General features: G+C 40.4%; 1 protein-coding gene across 1 annotated transcript in view; it reads left to right on the forward strand.

Annotated features, from left to right (window-relative positions):
- The window catches only part of LOC104407395 (A disintegrin and metalloproteinase with thrombospondin motifs 12-like), a gene marked incomplete at both ends in the record, with an annotated part of 102,694 nt that overhangs the window by 25,495 nt on the left and 51,427 nt on the right, over positions 1-25,772 (forward strand). The window contains one exon of the mRNA XM_010016675.1: positions 25,548-25,722. Coding sequence (XP_010014977.1) covers positions 25,548-25,722 — 175 coding nt within the window. The remainder of the gene's footprint in view (positions 1-25,547; positions 25,723-25,772) is intronic.

The following is a 25,772-nucleotide window of genomic DNA, read 5'->3' on the forward strand; positions in this document are numbered from 1 at the left end:
TTAGTAGTTTGTCAGATCCAAGATAATATCGATGCTTCAAAGCGGTGACTGCTTAAAAACCCATCATGTTCTAGCAAAAGTTATTACAATGGGTACTTCCATTCAGCTGTGCTGAAGGCCTAAGAGGAAGACCAGATATCTGAAGATAAGCTTCTGTCTGAATCCTGTTTAATTGATGAGATGAGTGCGTAGAATCCTACCACAGTCCCACGGAAAGATTCAGTCTGCTTACTTTCTGGATCTAGACCCAGAAAGCTCCTACATGCTAACATCTCACCTGCACCTAAGCTGCAGACCTAGATTTTAGAGAAGGCAATGCAAAGCTAACTCTGATCATGACAGTGATGTGGGGAAATAATGTTCGTCTTCTGTGTTACAGCCTACTTGTGGGAATATTTTGCTCATCAAGTAGGTGACCCATTTTAAGGCTCAAATAAGGAGGTTTTCATTTCTCCCTGGCACATCCAGGAAACGCAGGACTTACTTTAGCTTTGGATCGCTACCATCTAGAATGCTTAAATCTCTTGTGTATCTGCATAAATAGGTCACCAAATTGGCAGTGTGATTCCCTGTGAAGTATTCAAAGCCACTGAACTGAGAGAAGGACGTCCATTGTACAGCCCTTCTCTGGGATAGACCACATGGGTCTTAAACTTCATCCTGTGTTTATGTTCTTCATTTGCTTTTCAAAGAAGGAAGTCCAAGCTTTCTGAATGTAAAGAGGTAAAGAACTTGATCCTAGAGGTAAAGAACTTGATCTTCCAGCCTTCAGCTCCATTATTTTTAGTGAACACCTCCCCACATCAGGAGGTGTACAGACAATCAGTTGGGATTGGGAAAAGAGATTGTTTCTTCTAGTACTGACTGTAGGTTCCTTAGCTCTGGGTGGTGCCTGACCCTTAAAATACACAGGGAACCAGAGCAGGGGAAGAATAGGAAGATTCTTTTATTTGCAGTCATTGTAGACAAGCATTCAGTACGTGCTTGTTCTGGGGCAAGGTACCCACTCCTTCTATGGATATGAAGAGGGACGCATAGCCATTTAACTGCAACCACCAAAATAACCAACCCAAAATAACCCAGCAGCCAAAACCCAAACCAAAACGCCCCTGACCAAAAGTAGCTCTGCTGTCATGCTGAGGAAAAGCAGTGTGAGACCTTACAGTAATAAAATCAAGATAAATGTCGTGCAGCTTCTTGTGTTTTTTCACCTTAATGTGTTAACTAACTAGTGTGCTAGACCTTAGAATTTTTGACATGCATGAATGGCAGCAAGAGATCAAAATCCAATTTGAAAACAAACACTTTACAATCCTTGCTGATGTTTCGATCACTGAAAATCTGTCCAGGCTGTTCTGGGGACTTAATGTCACTTAATGCCATGCTCATGAGTCTTGTATAGAATAGACTTACATATTTGCCTTTTCTGGTATAGACAAAAGTGCTTTTTTACTATAAGTTTTGAGTTAATGGAGACTTTGAACCAAAGTCCTACTTTTGTATCACATTGGTAAAGATAACATTGTTAGTGTTGGTATCGTACTTGGTAATTTATGTGTATGATTAAAATGAACGTTATTTTTGTTTTTTCCTCCATCTGAAGCGTTTTAAGCAAACATGCATAGATGCTAGCTTCATGTTTCATTTAAATTCCAGCTGTGCTATGTTTGAATTGTGGATTATATTGTTAGTCAGGTTACATCAGTGCTTTTAGATGAATCCTGAAGTTTAAGCCTGGTAAGCAGATGAACTTGACGATTTTTCAGAGTTCTTTTGTTAATTTGAGTGAATTCTTCCTCTGTTTACAGGAAAGTATATTATACCTTGTTAAATACACGACTGTGTAATTTATTGGATTTGCAAGCATGCATGTATACAGCTTTTACAGTCATGAAAACAGGATAGTTCCTGCTGTGTTTCTGGTAAAGCAGCCTGTTTAAGCATGAAAAATGAAATTGAAGAGCTCAAAAATCCTAAACAGATCAATCCAACCTACTACTTCAGGTTTAGTAATTTCAGAATTACTATTTTCAAACCCATGCATGTAACATGCTGTGAAATTACTGAAATGATAGTGAAACTGCAGTGGTAGAGAGAGACCTTTTTCTGGCTCAGAGTGATACTAGTCATGCCAACTCAAGTACATTAAAAAGGTAATATAACCTAAGTTGTCTTATCTGTTAGAATTGAGATATCAAGCTCTCACCTTAAATTTTACTCAGCCTTGTTTTGACACTGTTTTAACATTAGGGAACTAAACTTCAGTGTGCTTCTAATGAAGAGGGGAGAATAAGACCACCTTAAATGCCTGAAGTCCCATAAGTGGCAAGAAATAAGTTGGTGTATCCAAAGGATTCTGGTAAGTTAATTGTTCGGTATCGCAGAAGGTGGTGCTGGTTCCTTTCTGGTAGTTCCTGACAGTTTGATGTGAGGAAAATCTATCCTAATCCCACAGTTGGGGATTAGTTTAGTCTTTGCAATTTTAATCCCACATCTAAAGATAATGGTTACTGGCACCGATTATATTAATGTTCTTCCATTCTTTCTTCACAGCTGTATTATTTCTAGATAGATTACAATCCCAAATACGTGCATGCTACGCAGTATAAACAGACCTAGGATGCTGTCATGCAATGGGATAGACCAAAGATGTGTCATTTCCCTGGCAAGTCTGGGATTTCTCTGTGTGCATGGTAGCTGGTTATAATGATACACTGAATGACTGTCCTGCTGACTGGAACTTATTCTTTCCTTTTCCCTGGTTAGGATTGAGGAGTCTGCACTGATGCAAAATGCAACCATTTCTTCTTTCAAAAGACCACTAAAAATGAGTAATGTCTCTTATTTTCAATGGGCTTTGCAACTTTCCTGTTGCTATACGTGCAACGTGGTAGTTCGGTGCAGATATTCTCGCTGCTGCTTCTTCAGTGCTTGAGTGACACACATAGTTTTTATCCTTCTGAACATCTATTTTTATTGGCAAATGTTCACAAGCTGATATTCATTGAAGGCAGTTTCTCTGGGCTTTTTCCACAACTAAAAATTTGATTAGGTTGTTGCTGAAGGATTTAACAGAAGCCTTTTTCCTGTCCCTAGACCAGGATTCATTTGCATCTGACTCATCCCCAATGTCAGCAGGCAGTCAGAGGAAGCTGGATTGAGTTTAGAATTGCATCTTGAAATTTGAAAATACTCAGTCTGATTGTTTCACTAACGATACTTTATCCATCTCTGCTGTTTATTCCTATTAATTCTCCTTTGGTATGAGGTTGAGAAGTGCTATCTTTCTTACAGGTTGTAAGTTGTACAGAAGTGGCTTGCCTGAACCTCACAGTTGGTTTTTGGCATTACTGGGAGAGGTGAAAGCTGTCTTGGACCAAGACTTGTATGCTCTGTATGGTTAGACGATTCAATACGTAGTCAGAGTACTGGAAAGGTGTGCACAGTGTGGAGAATTACATGATCTGGAAAAATAAACAGTTCATAAATCTGTTTCTTCTAGATCTGATTTTCTTTGCTTGAAACTATGATTTAGGACCCTTCTGGTTCTGATTATTTCAAAGTAAACTAAATTAAAGAACTCTAGGTGAATTTGAAGGGTACAAGAGAACTGCTTCATGTTTCTTCTTCAGCTGCTTCATGTTTCTTCTTCAGGAGTGTTTTCACTGAAAGCTATTAATTGCCCTCAAAAAACTTAAGAACCGCTTCTCAGGCTCCAGGATCGGATTGCAAATTACATGGAAAATAAATCAAGGGAAGAACAGGTACAAAATAGCAACAAAAAAACTTTTTCTCCGAATGGACTGTTGTATCTGGAAGTTTGTTGGAGACCATATATGCCAACTTAAGTTTGGATGTTTATTCAAAGTAAGGCTCAGTCTCCAGGAAACAGACTGAGTCTCCTGCATCCTTTTTAGCTTTTAAAAGTAAGATTTTGCTGATGTTGTGTGTGTATAGCAGGTACTGGGAAGCAATAGGTACTGCCTGACTTCCCTACAATCCTGCAATTGTATTACTGAGAATTAGAAGCAGTTGCCTTAAAGCAGTGTTGGTAGTAGTTGGGGGGGGTGGTGTGTTTGTTTGCTTTTTGAACAGTTTCCACTCCATGCCACCTGATACAGTACAGGCTGGTGCATGCTTTTTGTTGTTGGCTGTGCGGTGGGAAGATATTTCGGAGCAGAAAACATAGTGTACTTGTCCAATATATCACACCTGCAAAAGGTGGAGATGTGTGGGAAGAACCCACGGCAAATTGAATCGTTATCTGGTTTTTTATTATGTTCAGCTCCTGCCAGCTTTCATTGCAGGTTAGAGATAAAAAAAAAATTAAAAAAGTAATGTTATCAGGGGTTACTTAAGAGGTTTTGTGTTAGTGATGTGCCTAACATCAAATAAGAATGCTACAACAGATGCAGTGGTAGAATTAAGTTATTAAGATTGCTTCAGCGTAACGTCTTTTATTCTCTTCCAGCATATGCTCCCAGGTATAAACAAATGGTGGTCTAATCACACAACCTTTCCCTTTCCCTTTGTCTAAATTTGGTGAGTTGCTGTAAAAGGGTAGAGCAGCAGAAGCGGACAGAAGAATCTGTCTTTGCACATTGTCCTGTAGCTGCAGCACTAATATAAGCAGGAGAATCAGACAGCAGTTACTTGTTTTTATTTAGGAGAGTGCGCTGTGGGAGAGCCAAGTCCAAAATTTGGCTCTTGCCAAGCCCTTATCAGGTAGGTCATTTGTTACCTGTGAATTGCATATAGATGTTTTAAAATAATGTCAGTAAAATACTTGCACAGTGCTTGAGAAATTGTTGATTGTATTGGGGAAAAACAGAGTTACTGCATAAGCTGAAGTGGAATGTGCCACTGCTCTTTCAGTTGGTTTTATAACTTGGCTGAGGAGACCAATTTTATTCAGAAATAGCCCATAGCACAGTGCCATGGTCCAAAATCTGGAACTTTATGCCATATTAGGTATAGCTGCAATCAGTTGCAATTTTATTTGAATGATTACACATGGGGACTGGAATTTGAAGTATGAACATGGTTATTAGCACATAAATGCTATTCTGATGGCTAGCTAGCATTTAATTGTGTAGACAAACTTCATTTTAGCAGAGTTTCGAACACTCTCCTAGTGTCTTGTAGAACCAGCCTATGAAGTTGTCACACTGGCTGAGCAAAATTAGCATAGTTTGGATTAGAACTAATGCTGTTCTCAGATGAAAGCTCACTGTTTTGACTAATAGAGCTAGTGGAATTAAGGGGAAGAACATAGGCAGTATCGTAAAAAGTCTGTCACATGTCACTAGCGCTGAAGGCCTTGTCACTCTGTGTACGGTTTTACTGATACTGCTGGTTTAGATCCAATTAAGGATTCCTAAATAGCCAACAAAGGTCCTGTTTGTCTAATTAGCACCTCTGCTTTAGGAGCATCTTGAAATTCAAAGCAGACACAGCAGTATGTGAAGCACTAGGGTAATCCCAGTTTAGCTGCTGCTTGCTAACTCTAGTTTGTAATTACTAAAAACCAGGTATGGAGTATTAGCAGGAGGTCAGGGAGAGGGCTGTAAAGGGCTAAATAAACAAGCGGTTTTGGGTGCTGCTGCAACCTTCTATCTAGGAAGAACTTCTGCGGGACTGTAAGGACCTGCAAGCAAGGCTTCTGGGAAATGGTGCTGAGCTCCAAATATCTTTATAGCACTGCAGAAGCTACTACATCAGAGTGGAGTGATTCTCATCTGCCACACAGTATAGAACAGCATTATTGGCATTGTACTGCGGGGGAAGAATGTGCGTGTTTTTTCTACTCATGTGAAATGAAGGGTTTGACCCTCTTGATGCAATTGTCCTGGGCCCAATTGGCAAGAACTGTACTCTTCTTGTACAGTTCTTGTACAGGCTCTGAGCACAGGCTATTCTTGCTTTGGAAGGCACTGGCAGAGCTGTTCATGACTGAATTCAGAAGGAAGAGAGATTCAGTTACGTAAATGAATGAGAATATCTAGGCATGTGCTTCTTAGTGAAACACTGTATTTTAAATCCACAAAGCACTGGAAACAAGTGTTTTATTAGTTGGACAGGTGAGAACTTACTGCGAATGATCATGATTCAGAAATTAGAAATATTCTAGAATATCTATCCATTCTTTATGTGGTGTTGAGAATTATCTCCATGGAGTAGAGAGTATCCTCAATACTACTTGTTGGGCCACAGTGTTATTTTACATGCTGAATTTTAGATGAGTTAGATGAAGATGTTAGGCCACAGGTGTCTGAATCTCACACAGCTGTACAGACTTCCCAGCAGTCAGTTCTTTGCAGCTGAGTGTAGCTATTTGGTGTTCCCTAGTGTGTCAGGGAGAAAAACGTTAAGTGGAACACGGAATAGTATCCCAGATAACTGTAAATTAAATGTATCTGACCAAATACGAACATTTCATGTATAGGTGTCCACTTCTTAGCTTGTCCAGACCTTCTAGAAGGCTAATGAAGAGGATAATTATAGGACACTTTCTGAGGTACAGTTTAACTGGTCCCAGGATTGATAATTCAGATCAGATGAACGTGCCTGTTGTTCACTGATTATGAAAGAGATCCTGAGGGCACGAATTTAGAGGTATATATTTACATTTGGTTCAGATGAATGCCACGTCTGGAGTTTGATTTTTGCCTTGAAAAATACTAAATTATGGGTGGAGCTCATGGAGTCCAATTTGCCCAGCACTGGGAGGCTAATATTTTTGTTTGTTTGCTTCAGCTTGCAAGAATAAGTTTAACATCTGGGACTCATTTTTACCAGCTTTGCTAGACCCACAATGCCAGAGAGAAAACACTGGGGGATAGAGAGGGAATCTAAAGGGATAAAACCAATGACAAAAAGCCCCCCTAAAAAGTAAGTCGGTATGTGTGGCCTGTCCCCTAATGCAGGACTAAAGTAAATATTGGTTTACGTGATTAAAGTAGCAGTTTCATTGGTAGCTGTTCTGTAAGCAATTAATATGCAGCCGCAAAATCCGTGGATGCTCACTGACTTTGCTAAATAGGATCTTGTGAGTTACTTCAGAGACTCTTCTGAAGACTCTACAGTCATCTTGCTACCATACTGATGCAGCATGATGCAGCATGAGTACCTTTCCTTTCACAACCAGGTTTCATTCTTGCTTTTTAAACTTGTGCTGGTGACTTGTGTTTCAGCTTGGGATCACTGATGCTGTGAGTCTCGTCAGGAGCTTTCTCAGTCTCTGGTCCATTCGCCACTGTCCATTTCCCACTGATGTGAATTTTTGTCCTTGGTTAGATTTACATTAAACTCCTAGGAAGCATAGTTTAGGCACGAATCAGTGTGCATAAGAGTGTTTGGTCAAAATTTGAACTGGTGGTCAGCTGGAATTTGGAAATACACTTGCTTCTCCTGCTGTAGTGCTACACTTCGTGACTCTTCATGTTGTTCTTGGTTTTTTGAATTCACTTCTGTTTCAGGTCATTGCTGGAAGCTTGATGATGTGGCATAAGAGCAATCAGTTTAATTTTAACTCTCTACTGTTATCCATTACTGCATGTATTGCAGCAAAATGCAAGTCAGCTTGACTTGCATAAATCAGAATAAAAAGTCACTTCCAGTATTGCGTTCTGTATGTTGCCAACTAAAAGAGAATAGTGTTTTTCCCTCAGACAGAGAGCAGATGCTTCTGATTGTGATGGTAATAAATGATTTATCAGTGAAGAATAGGGATGGGGAAACATGGCTAATCAATGCCAGGAGATTGTAGATCTTTAATTAAACCGCCCACAGGCAGATTGGCCTAGCTGCCATTGTCAGGGGAAAAAAGCTGATCCTTTCTGGTTCAGGCAGACTTTTCTCAAACCTTCATGATTTAGTATTCCACATAGGTGCAAGTGACTGGTGCATCGAGCTACCACAAAAAGGTTGAAACTATTTCTCCTCCTGGAAATCCAGTATTAAAAAAGAAAAAAAAGGAAAAAAAAAAAAAAAAGAAGGAGAAAGAAAAAGAAATGTGTTGTGATAATTTTTTCTAGTGAGCTGAATTGTTTTTCTGTCTTGAGTCAGCACTGGATCTCCATGTGTCAAGTGTCTCTTAAATCATGCTCTCAAACCCAGAAGGCTTGAGAAAGTTAGAGACTCAATTTCTCAAAAAATCAGAGAAGAACCTTTGACCTGTACTGTCAGATCCTACATGCTTAAATCCCCTGCTTATGTTATCAGTTGTGCTCCTCCAAATCCACGGGACACTGCAGGCCAGCAGTGCTACATGGGACTTGGTTATTCCATCCCACTGGCCTTGCTGAAAGACCTCAGCTCAAGATAGTTGAAAATACAGACTAAATTAGGCAATGATAACAGTTCAGTGTCAGTTTTGATTTCTGCTGCTTACCTCTGCTAACTCCTGTTCTTTTTACTCCCCAGTGTTACCCTGAATACCTTGCTCTGGAGTCTTTGTGCCTAGTTAACTGAGATGTTACATTAGACACCTCCTTAATCTGTGGTCCTGCTGTGGCCCATGGTTTCAGTCATCCCCTAGAGATGCCTGTTTCCACAAGGTTATAAAACACAGCACAGCTCAGAGTTGTTTGTGTGATGCTTTAGTAGTAGCCCTTTCTGCTCCCCAGCCCTCTGTTGAGGCTTGACCATTCCTATCCCTTCAAATCCCTGAATCTTTAAAGATGCTTTGGTATATCCATGGTGAAAGGGCTGTATTTTACTAAAGCAGCTACATCATTCACTGAAGTTCACTTTTAGGAAGAACAAAGGGAACGTGAAGAAAGGAAAGAAGATTTCAAGGATATTTCTTGCACCAGCATGGCTTAAGCATTGACCTTCCAGGAAGCTTCTGGCTCCTGTCTAGTTCTACTCCAGTCCTTTCACCCCACAGCAATTCAGACAGGGATCCCCCAAACAGCATTCACTCCAGTATTTGGGGATTTCACCTGATGGTAAAGATGATGAGAATATCTGCCTAAACAGCACAGTAGAGTCTCTGCAGAGATGCCTGTCCCACCAAAGAGTCCAGATCCACCCCCATCAGTCCTGCCTGAACAACACCTGAGATCACAGTGATGCCTACATCCATTCTTCTATGAAAGCTTTCGCATTTCCGCCACTTTAGGATGTCAGCCCTCAGAGTCAGTCCTTGTCCTTCCAAATACTTTTCCCTTGAAAATCAGCTTGATTGAGAATCAGCAGATGTTTTAATGTTCATTCTTGAGTTGCAAACTCAGAGGTAGAATTCTTTTACAGTGGCAATTGCAAAATAGAACTATATAAATGAAAAGTTTACACCAGACCTTTTTACAGTTTGAAAGAAGACTAATGCATTGCTATTCTTGGATGACCACAAGTGGCCTGGGTCAGTGTGTCTGTAGAAGAACAAACAGACAAACTTCAGACAGTTGGCACTATTACAGATTGGCTTTCTGATATGCTTTTGATTCCTCATGTTTAGTGTTTGTTTACCAGGTTCTGGAATCTGTCAGGCATTGAAATATAAAAGAATCACTTAATTGGTGACTAGCCATGGAGATTCATAGGAGGCATGTTTTTGTTAAGAACAGTGTCTTGGCCTCCACTCAAATGGTTTGATGCGTACCTCAAGAGATAAAGCAGGGTCCATGACACCTTGCAGCTTTGGCTGTAACATGGATGTTTTGTGTTGCTGTGACCAAAAGGGAGGTCTGTAGACACACACATGCATCCCCGTTGTGGCAAGTGGGTGCATATGGTGGTGTTTGTCAGATGATTTTTCAAGGCATATCTCTATAGGGAGCCCAAGCACTAATTTTACTCCCATTGGGTATTACTCCTTATTATTGTTACCAAGTGTAATAATTCACATGGTAGTAGTGCTGTGTGTCTGAGTCACAGGCACTGTGCTAGGTTCTGTATAAAGATCACCAAAAATTTATTCATTGCTCTGAGACTCTCTGAGTGTAGAACAGAAGGCAGCAGGCTGGAAAGGGGTGGTTTCCTTTGGGTAATGGTACATTTGACATACATTTTGGTGTTCTAACTTTTCCTTCAAGATAGGGAATGGAGTTTTCTGTTTGAACATGTTTTTTTCTGGAGCCTTTAAGGTTTGAAATCCAACTGGCAAATCCCAGCAATTCTCTGAGTGCAGACAGTGTGTGTCACCAGCAAGGCAGAGTGTGCTGCTGGGAATTAGCATCAGCAGGCCAGAATCTACTGTTTGTTAGTTTTCAGTCCTACAGATAATTCAGAGTGTTGCTTATACCATACTGTCCAAAATCCTTGTGGATCCCTTTTGTGTAAAGGATCCATGACAGGTGATCCTGTGCTCTGAACTTCTCTGTTTTGTCTCTCTGTCTCATATACAGGAACATATGCTTACAGCAAGCTGGAATATAATATTTATAAAGGATTTATGGCTGTAGATGAAAGTTATTTATCTACAGTTTGAAAAAGGCTAACATACAGATATATATCTATCTATACATAGATAGATAATGTCCCACCTGGAGGACTGCAATTTAAACTGACTTATTTTTGTTTAAGAATTGCCAATAGAATGAGACAGAAGTCAGCTGTTTTGCTGCAAGTCAAGGGTTAATTAAAAATTCCTGTGCTAAGAGTTTTATTCTCAGTTCTAGTCTAGCTGTAGTACAGTATTGCTCAAACCATATTCTCTGTAGTTGCAGGGATTCAGCTGAGGTATTTCTAATTCTTGCTAATTCTTAATGTGTGCTTCATTTTACTCTGTGTATGTGTGTGTAACTGCATCATTTACTTATCCATTTGCCTGCTTTTGGCAATTTGCTGTGGCTGAGAGCTGGACATGATCTTGAATGCTAGAGCTAGAGTTAATCTTTCATTTCTGCAGCTGTGTTACAGCCTTCCTAAACTAGCAGAATTATTGTTTAAGGACATCAGGCAAGCACATCCCAACAGCTTCCCCGGAGCCTCATAAAGTACTTGCTAAGACTCGAATTATGGAAAAAAACTTTCTGGAAAGACTATCTAAAAACTAAGAAGACTGAAGATAAAAACAGAGCTTCTTCAGTAACTGTGCACGGCTCTTGTCTTTAAATATTCTCAAGTGCTTCTTGGTGAAAAGTAATCAAAGGCTCTGCCAAAGTAATCAGATGAAATTATGAGGGGAAACTAAACACGGGAGTTTGAACAATTTGATCAGTAACTTCCTAAGGAAGTCTAGAGCCTAAGGAGGAGGATAGCTGGGCACTGGATGGGGAGTCACAGTAGAAGGGCGACTGTTTTCCTTTCAGCAGCAGACAGACCTATTGAATCTGTAATGGGGCATGTACCAGTCTTCATTGGGCAGAATCCAGAGATGTGCTGCCAAACAACAGCCGTTTTCTGGGGGATGAGACAGGCTGTGGAATGAAAGGAGAAAGTGCCTCCTGGACAAGGAGTAGGTGGTGTGGCTCTTGGAGAACAGCCAGCAGCACTGGGAAAGCCTGCTGAGAGTAATTTTTAAAAGCCAGTTCCGCTAAACCACCTCTGTGTTTCCAGTTCAGCTCGGGTAGAACCTGCCTTGGTTCTTCTCTTTCAAAGTATGTGCTGGAAATCTCTAAGTTCCTCCATGTGTTGAGTACCGAGCATGGAGTAAGGTCAAGCATCTTGCAAAGTGGCAGAAGAAGGGATAAGAGCAATGCATGTGTTTTGCATCTGGGCCTAGAGCAGGATTATTCATTGCCTTTGGAATCCACACATAGTTTGTTGTGATGTAAGGCTGTCAGATTCATTCCTGAGGCAAATAGATCAATGAGGTTAAGCCAGGGATGTATTTGATTCAGTGTTTGTTTTCTGGTTTTAATTGTTGGAGGGAAGAAAGAAAAAAGATGTAGCACTAACAAAGAAACACATCAACTTGAGGAAATCTTGCCTGAATTGTTTTGGGGAGGAACAAAAATAGCTGTTGCTTGCCTGGCGCAAAAACATTGTTTTTCGATGATAGCATTTCCATTACTGATGCTTCAGTGCCTCTATCATGATCTGGCATAATCCTGTACAAAAATCCTGGTTCTGAAAATATCTTTCTCAAGAAGTCACAGTCTCATCTCTCAGTAGTAATGATTTTTTGCAGTAAAATTATGGCATTTAGCTGTCCAACTCTGACTAATAGTGCAAGCAGAATGAATAGCTTATTACGTGTACTATTTTTGTAAGTTAGTTCATCTTTGTGAGGGATGAGTTATGAATTATTGATGATTTAGTTGAATTAATTCCTAGATTTGTTTCTAAACAGTCCTCTGACCACACAAAAACTTATTACAGTTTTATGAGTTGACTGTACCTCTCTTTTAGAGAACTCGTAAGTCTACTGGAGTTCTGTCAGGACTGTATATGATCTAGTCTTTACTATTTCTATTTGTTTCCATTCTTATCAAGTTTTTGAATTTTCAGTATTCATAGACTAGCAAGAAGCATGCTGAGTAAGAGCTGCGGAGACTTAGCCTCTTTTAGGTTTGAGTAAATTTACTTTTTCAGTAAAACATTTTTTCTACGTAACTTCCTGAGCATATATTCATGAAGGTGTGTCATCTGCAGACAACACCTGTCTGATCTGTAAAAAAGTGTTTTCTTATTCTTTTGCGTATTTTCCTACGTATCACTGTACTGGTTTCGCATAAAAAGCATTATACATGCTAAAGAAACACGCTGCTAAATTATTAGAAGTGCTGAACATCTGTGCCTTTTCGTAAGTTGAAAGGGATTTTCAAAATTTCTGAGTTCCTGAAAGGTACATTATGACGATTTCAAAACATGCCAGCTTTCAAAACAAAACTTTTAACATCCCGTGAGCATAAGAAGATGTGACAGCAGAGCTTTAACAGAAAGAAAAAGTCTTTTTACTATAGCAAAATACTTTTCCTCACCTGCCTGGTTCAAAGAATGTGTTAGTGCAATTCCCCCCCCCCCCCCTCAGATAAATAGCCCAGTTCTTCTCTATATTGTCTCTTCTTTTTTTCTGCTACAAGATGCCACATTCACACCTAAAAGGCTGACTGCTGCTTTTAAGCAAGACAAATTGAAATGCTTTTTTTCCAAACAGTGTTGTATTTCCAAAACAGAAAAAGGAATCTCTTTGCAGCCAAAGAACTATATTAATGGAAAGTCTAATTCTTCTGTCAGTTTAAAATAAAACCAGCTTTCTCAACAGACAAAAGCTTTTTATTTACGGAAATGTTCTACAAAAGAAACAAACACATGCATACTGAACCACTTAAAAACCAAAATCCTAAATTAATCATTTTTAGACTTAAATCTATCCCTTTGATCCCCATAGGTGACCTGCACAACTGAGACTTCTTTTTTCACAAGCATAGAAGTGCGTCCCCAAGAAGAGTTTGGAAAAGGGACACATTTTAGTGGAAGTGGTTGCCGCTTGCATGAGGAGTTATGACCTATGGCAGTACAAGGTCAGGCCAGAAGTCCAGCCTGTCCCATAGTCATATGAGACAAGAAGAACTACTCTAAAAAGACAGAAAAGAGTGCATGTAGACTGCTGTGAAGTCCCAGAAGGGCATCTTGGGCTGATGTTATGGCTAAAAGGAAATAGTACCTGGAGTGTGAAAGGCACAATAGGACCAGGCTCCTAGGACTGCAAAAGCAACCAAGAGGGCTAAGCACCCAAGCAAGGAAGCCTCTTTTTCTACTGAGAAACCTCCTACATAGGCAGTAGATTGGAGTTTCGTTAGTGGAGCTCATGCTTTGCCAGACCCTTGGCTTTGTAGAGTACGTAGCTGACTTTCAGGAGGAAATAGTCAACAGTAGATTCCTGGGGAGAGGAAAATAGGGACATCTCCTTGACAGGCTGTCTGTGTCTGAGCTGTGGGTGGTATTTTTCTATTTAAAAACACAGGACTCATCTTCCCTACATGGATGTATCCAGCCATGTGTGGTACCCCTCTAAAACGTTTCCTATTTGCAGTTTTCTGTGGCACATGCTCCTTCAGTGTAAATACTTGGATGGAAAAAATCTGTTGCCTGTCAGCATCTTTTGAAGCTCCGTATCTCCTGTGCTAGGGCAGACAGCAAACTGTCAGAAACTCTCCACTTCCTCTGTGCCACTTGCTGCTCTCCCTTCTGTCTCTTTTCCAGCCTTTTCAGCTGCTCATTATACAAGCCCTTGCTCTGGAGAACGTTGAACTTGCTGATGTCTCATCAGCTTAAGGAGGACCTTAAAGTATTCAGCGCCTTAGACAAGGTTGTTGGCATTCCATCAGATCAAGCTCCTACCAGGGGGGCCTCTTGGCATTAGCAGAGATTTGATGCTAGGTTTAGCATAAGTAGTTTACTTAATTACTGGTTTTGTACCAAATTTGATTTGGATCACATTGAGTATACATCCTGCCAAGTTTTGATCTGAAACTTGACTGTGAGTAGATTGAGGAGTATTTGTCTTTTTTCTTACTGTGTGGTTTTTGGTTTTGTTTATGTTTTCACAACTTGAATTTCAAAGTATAGGTAATTTCTCTGTACCTCTGGGAGAGTTGCTAATTTGTGGCCCGCAGGGTGTAGCATCTCAATTGTGCAGGTAGTTTTGATTATATATCACTGTGTGCACGATACCTGTCTTATCAACAGAAATGGCTTTCAGTCCAAGCTTCAAGGGAGAGGTTTAGATCAAGTTCAGAGCTAATTTTTTATGCTTCTAAACTGACATGGAACCCAAAACTGAATCTGATCAGCCTTCAGCATTGGTATGTATGGGAGCTGAGACTTGTACTAGATTTGTAAAAACATTTATGGTGGAGTGCCAGATGCAGTCATAAAATCATTTCACTCTCCTTTCTCAGGCGGACTGAAATAACAGGGAAAGTCAACTGAGTGGCATGTGATTTGCCCCAGGCCAGTAGAAGTTCAACACTTCTGTTGTGATTGCCAGTTACCATCATGCTAGTTCCCAGATTGCCATGTGCTAAGGATCAGCTGTGTGCTAGAGACTGGACTTTGTCCTCACAAGTTCTGGGACTCAGTTGAATTTAGTTCTTATAGTTTCATTTAGTTTCTTCTCTCCTCTCCTTCCACATCCCATTTCTTACTTTCAATCCGTTTTCAAACTACTGATTGTAATGCAAAATAACCTTTCCCGTGTAGTGCATCTCTTGACACTGATATCCTAATGTGGCACAGCTGTCCTCAACTGGGGACTGAATTTTCCTGTTTTATAAGGTATTTGATTTTGGCAAGCTCTCTTCCCCTTCATTCCTCCCCTGTGATAGCACAGCAAGCTGCAGCTTGAGCATGGCTCTCAGCCTGTTGCAAGACTCTGCAGAGCAAATGGAGCAGCTGTGTTCTTACACCAGCCATGGAAACAAGGACAGTGTGTTTCAAGCTGCAGTTGTTGAGCAGAAGCCATGATTCCTCCTGTAGGCACTAAGCTGAAGCTCTGTGTCACAGTGCTGCTCTGAGGTTATACGTTGTGTGGAAATCACCTTTCAAGAAGGCTTTGGAAGCATAAATGATAAGTGAAGAAGAGACTGAGGGCATTAGTATGGGTGCCTTTTAGGTCACCTTGATGTGACACTTTTGTAAATGGTGAATGACCCTTCCTAGGCATGGTGAAATTAATTCCTAAGTTCCATCTGTGCTGTGCAGACAAAGGCTTCATGAGCTTAGAGAAAAGAGAGGCAGAAGCCTACTTCCCCAACACATCTATGATTACAGCTGTAGACCTAAACCATGCTGTTTGCTTTTGACATCTCTGCCTGCTTTTGAATGAATGAAGAATGAGGAGAAACCTAGAATGAAACTGGGAGGATAGCATCAGCAGGTGGTATGTAGTCCGATCTGATGTTGATTGTCCTCACAGACTTATGTTTCTTCAAGCAAAATAATTTCTGTGGAGTGGAAGAAGTTGGGCTGTGACCTTCTCTTGCTCTGCTCTGCTCTTGAAGAGAGTAAAGCTCCTGCCACACTCCTGTCCACTGGAAAATGGGATAATTGTGCTCTCTTACATCTATCTGCACACGTTGTGGCAGCTGTCATTTATATCTCTGCTTTTCTAGCTATCAGTTAGTGTTCCTGTGTGTCACAGTAATGCAAACAGTACTTGTCAATAGAAACAATGCCACTTGTCATTTGAGCTAATACTTGCATTTAGTTATTCTCTAATAAAATTTGAGCTCTGCAGTATTAACATTGTCATGCTTACTAGCTTGAAATTAGTTTTAGAATATAAGCGAGCAGGAAGCCAAAACAGCCATGGTGCTTTCTGTCTCCAGGAGTAGAGATCATGTCTGTTTTGTGAATCCGCTTGCTTGAGTTTCTGTTGTTAATAGAAATCATGGTTTAGGCAAGGAATCCCTTACCAATGTGGTTTTTAAATCTTTACTCTTCAGCTTTACACAGGCTTTAAATCATCAAATTTGATCTGCTTTGCAAACTGTTAAAGTTTGCAGGCTTCCAAATTAAAGCTTCAGAATGTCTCATCCTGCTATTGGAAGTCTCAGAGGGGATTTGAAATGCTGAGTAGTACAAACCATTTTTAAAGTGTTTATTTTCATTTTCATGGGAGGCTGTTCTGATATTAATGAGATGAAAAAAAAATCCTATTTGTGCAGTTTAAGCCCTTTGGATACAGTGCTTTCTGACCAAGTTTAATTAGAAAGGTATGACTTAAATGTTCCAAGAGCATTTTCCAGGAATAAAACAGCTGTTGCTTTTTCCCATTCTCCCAACCTAAAGGTCATTTTTTGAGGAACTGGGAAAACTTTTTGTCTTGTCTTAGAACAGAGACCCTTGCCAAGTTGTTTTTGGATGCCAGATGAAGTCAAAACATACTAGCCTCGCCCTCTTGTGAGTCAAAGTAAGCCTCTTGCACCTGGAGAAACAGCTTTTTCTCTGGAGAAAGCATGGGTAAGAGGAAGAGTCAAAAACTCTGAAAAATACTGTGTTTTTACCAAAGAGTGTTCTTCAGTCTGGATAGCAAAGCTTACTCTTAGATGGACCCTGAGGTAAAGCTTGAGGCTATGTTGACTGCTTTTTCATACCCTTGCTTGATGGAGCACCCTGTGTGACCTGGCTGATTTTTGCAGTAGGGAAATCTTTCGGGTGTACTTTTTGCTCAGGGATGATGTTCCTTGCTGTGCAGATGGGCTCAGGGCACAGGCTAGGCACCGTCCACTCAGCCTGTCCTGGTGGAGTATCACCTCACTGTCTTTGGGCAGGCTGGACAGCCCAAAGGACTGCAATGTTACCTTCTCCAAAGGCACAACAGACCTGTCAGCCGTTGAGTGATGAGGAACTACTGACAAAAGGAGCCCCATATCTCTCTCAGGAGTGCTCTGGGCTTCTGAGCTCTTGGTACTCTTGTCTCTCAACTTCAATGTGGAAATCACACTGGTAAATAGAATAATGGTTCAAACTGTGTTTGAGTTAATGAATTAAGAGTTAGCTGTGCCATGCAATCTCCCTGCTGGATGCTCAGCCTGTGGCAAGCACAGGCATGTCTCAGCTTAATACAGCCAGCACTGGAAGTTGTAAAAGATTTATTAAATACCACCTTTGCTGCATTTTAAGGCTGTAAAAATGGCTAGTTGCTAAATCTCCTTTAATGGACAATAAATTTTTACCTTGTTGGAATTTCACGTGTCTGAGCTTTAGTTGCAGCAGAGGAGGACAGTTCTGGCTTGAGCAGATCAAGTGGGACATAATTCAAGAAGTAAAAATTAAGAATGGGAGAACGCTTGACAGCTCTTTGAGAACTGAACAAGGTGAAGTGAGTGCTGCAGGGCACTGTGATACAGCTAGACATGTAGAGGCTATGGGAACATAACTTCGTGTTCCTCACGAACTGCTGGATATTTCAAAACAGGATCCTGTGCAGAGACTAACAAGGCTTTAAGCAGCTTCATAGCCACATACTTACCGTCTTTTGTTTATGATCTTCTATCATAAGAAAATTAGTAAAACGGCATATTTCTACCATGCATATATAGCCACAGCCAACAGGGTACCTACAAGTGAATGCATGGATAGGATACTTGGAATATTTCTTCTAAGGAAAATCAGAAAATAGTTGGGAGAAATCATAAATGTTTAGGATGGACAGTTAAGACTGATAATGGAGGACACCATGACCTGACGTATGAACAAAGATGACTTTTAAAGTTACATGTTCCAAGTTGTGGTTTTTTATTGTGAGTGTGCTCAAATTCCCATAGAAGATTAATTTCACAGAGAATTTCCTCAATATAAATGAACCTAAGTAGGGTGCTTCAGCTCTGTAAGAGATGCAAAGCTCACAGTGAGTTGGAAGTCTATAGGAATTATTCCTGGCTAGCAGTATTACTCGATGAACTGTTTCTGTGTCACAGCAGAGGAGCAAATACACACGGGATTTGGACTGTTTGCTTCTCTTACCCATATTTATAAAGGGTGGATTTTTAATGCCTTAGATTCTTAAAGTGTATCCTAAATACCCTTCATCCAAGTCCCCATCACTACTAAACTGTGGGAAGAGGAATGAGTCTGTCCTGATCAAGTGCAGTGAAGAGAAGAAATGAGCTTGAGCATGGTCACCCAGCAAGCTGATGCCATAACCTGGAGTAATGATTCTGTGTGAAGTATCTCAGCTGAATGATCATGTACTCTAAGTAGCTAAATGGCAGCTGATCGACATGACCATAGAAACTTGACTTTTCTCATCTGCTGAGAGTATGTCCCCAGCCATAGTATCCCAGAGTGATGTCTGACTGTTAGGAACTGGAGGATATCAGACAGTGCTTTCTTTTCTGATAACCTTATTTTCTTCTGCAGAAGTCCACCTTACTTTGAATTTGGCTTTGCGTTGACACGTTCTTCCCTCTCCTTTGTGTCTGAACTTTGAGTCCACAGTGTGGAGGGTTTAACTCTGCACATTTTTGACACTTCAGATAATTTTTTTGGCAGCTTCTAAAATATATGAGGTTGCAAGTGTGACAAAAGAATATAAGATCTTTTCATATGGTAGTATTATATTTTTTTACTTAACTTGTCATCTTAAAAATAAGCTGTTTTAATTTTGGACCAGAGCTGCGTTAAACTAGAAGGCTGTGTTCCAGTCTTATGGCATCTTTTTCACAAAATCCTGCTAAAAGCCTTTTTTTTCTTTTTTTCCTGTAGAACTTTATAAGAGCTAAAGTGTTGTCCTTTTCTGTGGGTGATGTTCATAAAAGTCTTCTGTCAAATTTCTCAGTACCTAAAAAATCAGCCTCCTCTTTCTGCCAGAGCAATGGTATGGCAGGTCTATTTTTTATATCTCTAGCTGAGGACATAGGTGAAAATCTCATCTGGATGCTCATGTCACTGGGTTGTGTTCTGGCTGAGATAGGAACAGATGGCGACTCAAAGATTCTTGGGGGAAAAAATGACATAATTAAGTCATAAGCTGAAAAAAAAAATAAACTTAGCATGTGTAATATTTACAGATAATTTACTTCACCAGTTCAGTTTTGCTTGTTTGCAGCTGAAGGTCTCTGGTAATGCTTGTTCCTTATGGCACAATTTCTTCTGTAATTAGAAAATTCTTTTATTCATACTGAATTTCTCTTACCGTGCATTACAGCTGTAATAAGCAGCTGGAGCAAATTACTTTAAGGTAAAACCAGCATCTTGTCTTCTTATTTTTGTTTCATAGCGCTTCGAAAAACTCGCTGTGTTTTCAGAGTCCCATCACTGCACTATTGTCAGAAATACTGCTTTCAGTAAGTTACACACTGTTCTCACTACAGATGTTATTTTTTGACATTATTGTCAACAGACTCAGTTATATAGCTTTAGACTGCAAATTGTTGTTCTTTTCCCCTCCCTTTTTCTCCTGACATGCACCCACTCATTCCAGCCCCTCCTGTCTGGGATAACATTGCAATCACAAAACTTTAGCCAAGGCTGAAGCTGCTCTTTTCCCTCCCCACAGGACTCAGCTTCAGCTTCCCACATGGAATTGATTGGAAAAATTTTGCCAGAAAATGTATTTTGACAAAATCCCTGAACTTTTGACCAAAAGAAATGGGGGGGGATATGCTTTTCACTGGAAAATGCAGACTTCTACAGAAAATCAAAAAAGTTGGTTGAAAACTTTGAGTCAGAAGTGTCATCAGATCCCCATGTTCTCCTGGCGAGTGACATCCAAGTGTGGGAGATGTAATGTGTCCAGGGCTCTTTGTGTCAACATAATGAGGCGCTTGAACTAAAAATCCTATTGAGTAATGTAGCACCACTTCCAAATGCAGCCTGGGAAACATTTTCAGCCAAAATATGTCAGAATTTGGGGGTTAAGAGGGCAAATGGAAGGAGGAGACAGCAACAATTTAGAAAAAAAATCTGTCGTAAATTTTTATATCTTCCTCTATAGGCATCAAGGGAAACAAGCACACACACCCCACCCCACATCACACACACTCCCACTTCACCCCCTGTTTTGTGGCCATTTCTATTACTGTTTTATATGGTAGCTTTTCATAAAGAAGTTTAAATGAGGGAAACTTGGCTGCAGTCATTTTTTCTGTGGTGGAAGCTAAGCTGTAATGAGCGTAAATAAGGCTGGCTTATTTCCGATGAGGCTTTCATAAGGGTGCTCCTTTGTATATTCTGAGGCCGTGTGAATGCACTCAAAAGTAGATGATGCTACAGACTGCTTAAAAAAGGTGCCTATATTGTATGCATACATGCATAGCATGAAATCTGATGGACTTTAAATGAAAAATTCTTGCTTTTATGAGTCAGAAAAGAACAGATACAAAGAGCAAAAGTGAAGGAAGTACTTAATCAGCAAAGGGAATTTGGCTGATTCTGAGTGCTTTGAAGTAAGTTTAATGTGAAGATTGGTGATCACTTGTTCTCAGCATTTAATTTCTTATTGTATAGCCTGTGCAGCATGAAAGTGCAAGTGGGAAGCATGAGTTCAGTAAGCGCTGGAAGTATCTGGAAGCTGGTGGAAGCACGTCTGCATGCTGGAAGCAGACTTTCACAGTCATTTAATCCCAAGCAGCACTAGTGGGCACAGTGCATTTCCCACTCTGATGTCCTTGATTGACTTTACTCGTAAATTTACAGAGGTATCTCTATAACACATTACAAGAGCAGGAAATTGAATTAATAAAAATGTATTATTTCCTCCAGTAGTTTAGGATTTTAAATATAAAATACTTCTTCTTTTTTTATAGTAATGGACTATTTCTGAGAGAACCACTTTTCTCATGGTTAAAATCATCATCATTTTATGCATTATTGCTAATGTTCATGATGTTTATACTCGCAACTCATAGATCATATAATTGATGGATTCTTTTTTTTCTTTTTTTTTTTTTTTTTAATTATTTATAACTTACTTCTGTGTGTTCTTCTTGATGATTCTGGACAGGAATGAAAATCGTGGTTTCTACCAGACAGCTAATCAAAAATAAACTAGATTCAGGATAAAAAAAGGCAAGGATAAAGGATGCCTAACTTACCTTCCAGTTACTTCTGAGAATAGCCATGAGAAGAAATTTTCTCCTGGAGGGTATCAGCTCTTCTTGCAGTGCAAAAGTGGAACTGCCAGATGTTTTTAGACATTCAAAAAACATGGTACTATAAAATCAGGGAAAAGTTTTGAGGCAGGTTCCAGAACTAATCTTTTACATGATCTAACGTTGTGTTTTCTTCTCGTCTCTTGTTAAATTTAGGCACACAGCGAAGCCATTAGCATGTAATGTGGATCATGTATGTTTCACAGATTTTCAGAGGATACGGAGTAATACACATTTTTGGTATAACTCTTCAGTTACTTTTTCATTCATGAGTGTAATATGTTTATGCAGAAGGATCTGCAGAAATGTCTACAGTTCTTGAGCCTCCCTAAATTGATTTGGCGTACGGTAATTCAGATGACACAGGACATAAAACATTTCTGTACCACATTGACAGAGCTGTATTTTAGATGCTGGTCTCAAGAACCCTTCTCTCCTCTCCGACTGGTGACTGGGAGCAGTAATACAGACCATAGAATCTGTTCAGATCATCGTACTTCTTCTGTTTTCATCTTCTCTTCCGGTTCACTTTCTCTGCATGCTGTAGCACTATGAGAACTACAGTTCCAAGACACATTTGGAGGCATGTGTTGGCTTCAGGCTAGCAACATGGGTAGAGAATAATTGTATATTGAAGCAGTCAGGGAAGAGTAGTCTGTTACTTTGGTAACACACTGACGGACCCTTCAGAGAGAGACCATCTCTCTGTGCAATAATCCTGCTTCTCTCTGTGCAGGGAACTCACTGAAGTCTGTTCTGTAAGTTAGGTCAGGATGTCTGGATCACGTTACCATGAGTTTAGAGGGAATATGGGCTCTATGTACTCTTGCTCCCTCCTCAGACTGTGCTGTGGAGGGACTTACAGCTGTCATTTCATGGCAGGAGTAAGTAGGTGGGGATGGGAAAGAGGCAAGGATACCTTGTTCCCAAATGTTTTGTTGGGTTAAACCAGGAGTTTGATATGGATCGCTTGCCTACCAACTTTTAGCCTTGAAATCACAATACTGATACTTGCAAGAAGCAACAGGAATGAAAGAAAGAACCTTCCTGCCCAACGAACCATTTTTTAGGCTGTAGTTAAAACTGTTTGTCATTGGTCATTGTAAGGTCAGAGCTAAAAACAGAGAAAGTGCAACAAGCTGTGCCTGTGGTTCAGAGATGATTGGTCAGTGGGCTGACGGGTACAGTTGACCTCTCTCTTTCAGTGCCATCCCATCAGCTGGTTGTGGGGACATACTGTTATTGTTGAAAATATACCTAAGGCTCTTCCTGTTTTATTCTGTGCTGGCAGCAGTTCTACTTTAGCTTAGGTTTGCTACTGTGTGGATTCATGCTCTACAGTGACTTCAGTCTGGATGTCAAGTGTGGGAGCAGTCTTTAACTTCCCAAGATTCCCAATCTGTAGCCAGCAAACATGAAAGTTCTGGCTGTTATCAACCTCTTTTAAATAAAAAACGTTAAAGCTATCATGCAGAAGTTACATACGCCCAAGGCATCTTTCTGCAGGGGAGATGTGACACACAGACATGGCCTCTTCCAGAAATTAAGACACATGAACAATTTCCACTTTTTCTGCATGAAGTAAGAGAGGACCTTGTCTCATGTAAGAAAGAGAAGACAAGCAGGAAGGTAGTAGTTACAACACAGAGAAGAACAGTGCTGCTAACTGTGTTTGTGTGCCTGTTCAGTTATCTATCAAAAGAAAGAAAGAAGCATATGCAGTAGAGCAGTAAATAGAAGGTTGAGGGAAGGCGTTCTTCAAATACCTGAAGAGGGCCTACAAGAAATCTGGAGGGGAGTTCTAGAAGGGCAAGTAGGGATAGGACAAAGGGGGAATGGCTTTAAACTGACAGAGGGAAGACTTAGATTAGCTACTGCCAAAAAAAATTTCATTGTGAGGGTGCTGAGGCGCTGGCACAGGGTGCCCAGAGAAGCTGTGGCTGCCCCATCCCTGGCAGTGTTCAAGGCCAGGTTGGACACAGGGGCTTGGAGCAACCGGGTCTGGTGGATGGGGAGCTGAAATTTAACATGCAGGCACTGCAGGTGGAACTTGGGAAATGAGGTAACTACTGATATACTTAATTTTTTACATGATTGCCTGGCCTTTCTTCTTACAGATGCAACTTTGACACAATAGTCCAGTGACTAGTCAGCCTGCCCTATAAAATCAGGGACTGCAGTGAAGATAGATACATCTTCCAGGTTCCAGCTGGGTTAAAAAACATAACAGAAAAAGAAGGTCAAATAACTCAGACTTTATGAATATCCAGGGAAGATTGAAACCTGTGGAATGAAAAGAAATGGGCAAAGATTTGTGATGATGCTTTTATTCCTTGAGCAGCAGGAGGAAAGCCACATCTACCAATTTCCTGGTTTAGCCTTTGTATAGGCATCCCGGCTGTATAGATTGATGCTTGATAGTGTGTTTCAGGTCCGATGTCAAAAGTAGCCTTGATTTATAATTCAAAAAGAAACATGAGCATTTTTGTATTTCATGTTTAAGAATCAAAAGTCTTGATTTCTTTTGTCTTAAAACAAAAACTATACAGGCAGTAACTAATCCCAGATGCGCAAACACATGTGACTTTGAGTCCTGAACCTGTGAAACGTTATGGGTGTAACTGAGGCTTCAAAATAAGGCCAACCTCTGGCTTTTAAACTTCGGCTTTCATTGGAAAAGGGGAAGGAAAGAGTTTCTACATTTAAAAACTGTTGGGCAAGCTCTGGAGTGACAGTCACAGTTACTTATTTGTACAGGTTTGCTATGGGATGTACTGGGCCTCTGGCAATCAGAGTGGAGGCAGAAGGTATGTGGTAGAGGGGACTTTGAAGCACGCTGTGTGGAGATATGCCTTTGGGCTCCAAGAAGATAGAACCCATAGTTGCTTATTTTTTAAGAAAACTTTTCCTCCATTCACATGATTTCCCTCTTGTCCTTATCCTCTTACCCTCATACTGGCTTTCCCAATTGTTCAGAGAAACAGCCTGAACCTTGGAGTGTTTCAAAAGGGTTTTAAAACTTGTCTGTCCTTGTAAGTTTGAATACAGCAGCTGCAGGAACAGTGTTGCTGTGTTTTTTCTGCTCCAGAACAAGTTAAGAAGGCTGCACTGACCACAGCAAGAACGTGAAGGGGAAACAAAGCCGTAAGAATGGGATTCTTCAAACTCCTGTCACATTCCTAGTGTGGGTTGGGATGTCAGCAGATCTTTTGCTTTGAATTTAGTAGTGCTCTGTATATGTTGAAGTGGAAGGGCTATATAATGGTTTTGCAATGTTAGCAATTCTTGCAAAAATGCTGACACACGAGGGACCAAGGCCATGTCTGGTTGCTTGTGTCTCTTAGATCATGGCAGATGGAGGCATAAACTAAGCCTGTGTAGTCCAGATGGATATCAAAGGCCCTGTAGCTCAGTCAGAACTGGGAGGTTACAGAAGGATACAGAAGTTACAGCATGAGAAATGTTGCAGGCTTTGTTAAGCAGGTCTATTGTACGATCACAATAGCTTGCTATAATTCATGAAAAGCTACTTATTTCTTCCATTGGAAGCCTGCCCAGAGGGATTTGTAGTCTGAGTCAAGAGTGGACCACACAGTCCAGCCCATCTGATGGATTGTGTAATATGACTGTGGAATCGCAGCTAGGAACAGAATTACACTTTGCACTTATGAAGCAGCTTCCCTTCAGGGCTTGTTCTCTGGGGAATGGATGCAAACCAGAAGAACAAGATGCAACTCTTTCTAATGTATCATGTTTGGCAAATTGACTTTTGACCTTTCAGTGGCTTTATACAAATCTGCCTCAGTATACAGGATTTCAGATTATTAGGAAGTAAATATTTTTTCTGTTCCCCCTTGGACCGTTACGCCTTCGTAAGGTACAAAGCAACCTTGATACATGAAGCAAAATAAATGCTGAAAACCTGTTGTTTTTGTATTTTTGCAGTGTAATGACTGCCTTACAAGAAAAAGTCAGGAATGGTGATATGGAAAGAGTCTGTTTTATTTGTGATTTCCAGTACTGGACAGTAGACATTAACTCTTTTGTGCTTATTTTCAGACTGGATATTTCCATCTGCCCCATGGGGATTACTTCATTGAGCCCATTAAAAGGCATCCACAGAAGGAGGGAACACCCCATCCCCATATTGTCTATGGGGCAAATATCCTTCAAAATGCTTTAAGGAGAAGACGGGCAATCCTGATGGAAAAACAACAACCGTGTGGATTGAATGGTACAAATATTGTTGGCTTTATCCCTGTTTGCTTTCTGCATCCTTTTAAG

This window comes from Nestor notabilis, unplaced genomic scaffold, assembly GCF_000696875.1.
Source record: "Nestor notabilis isolate BGI_N333 unplaced genomic scaffold, ASM69687v1 scaffold796, whole genome shotgun sequence".
Taxonomy (NCBI): Eukaryota; Metazoa; Chordata; class Aves; order Psittaciformes; family Psittacidae; genus Nestor; species Nestor notabilis.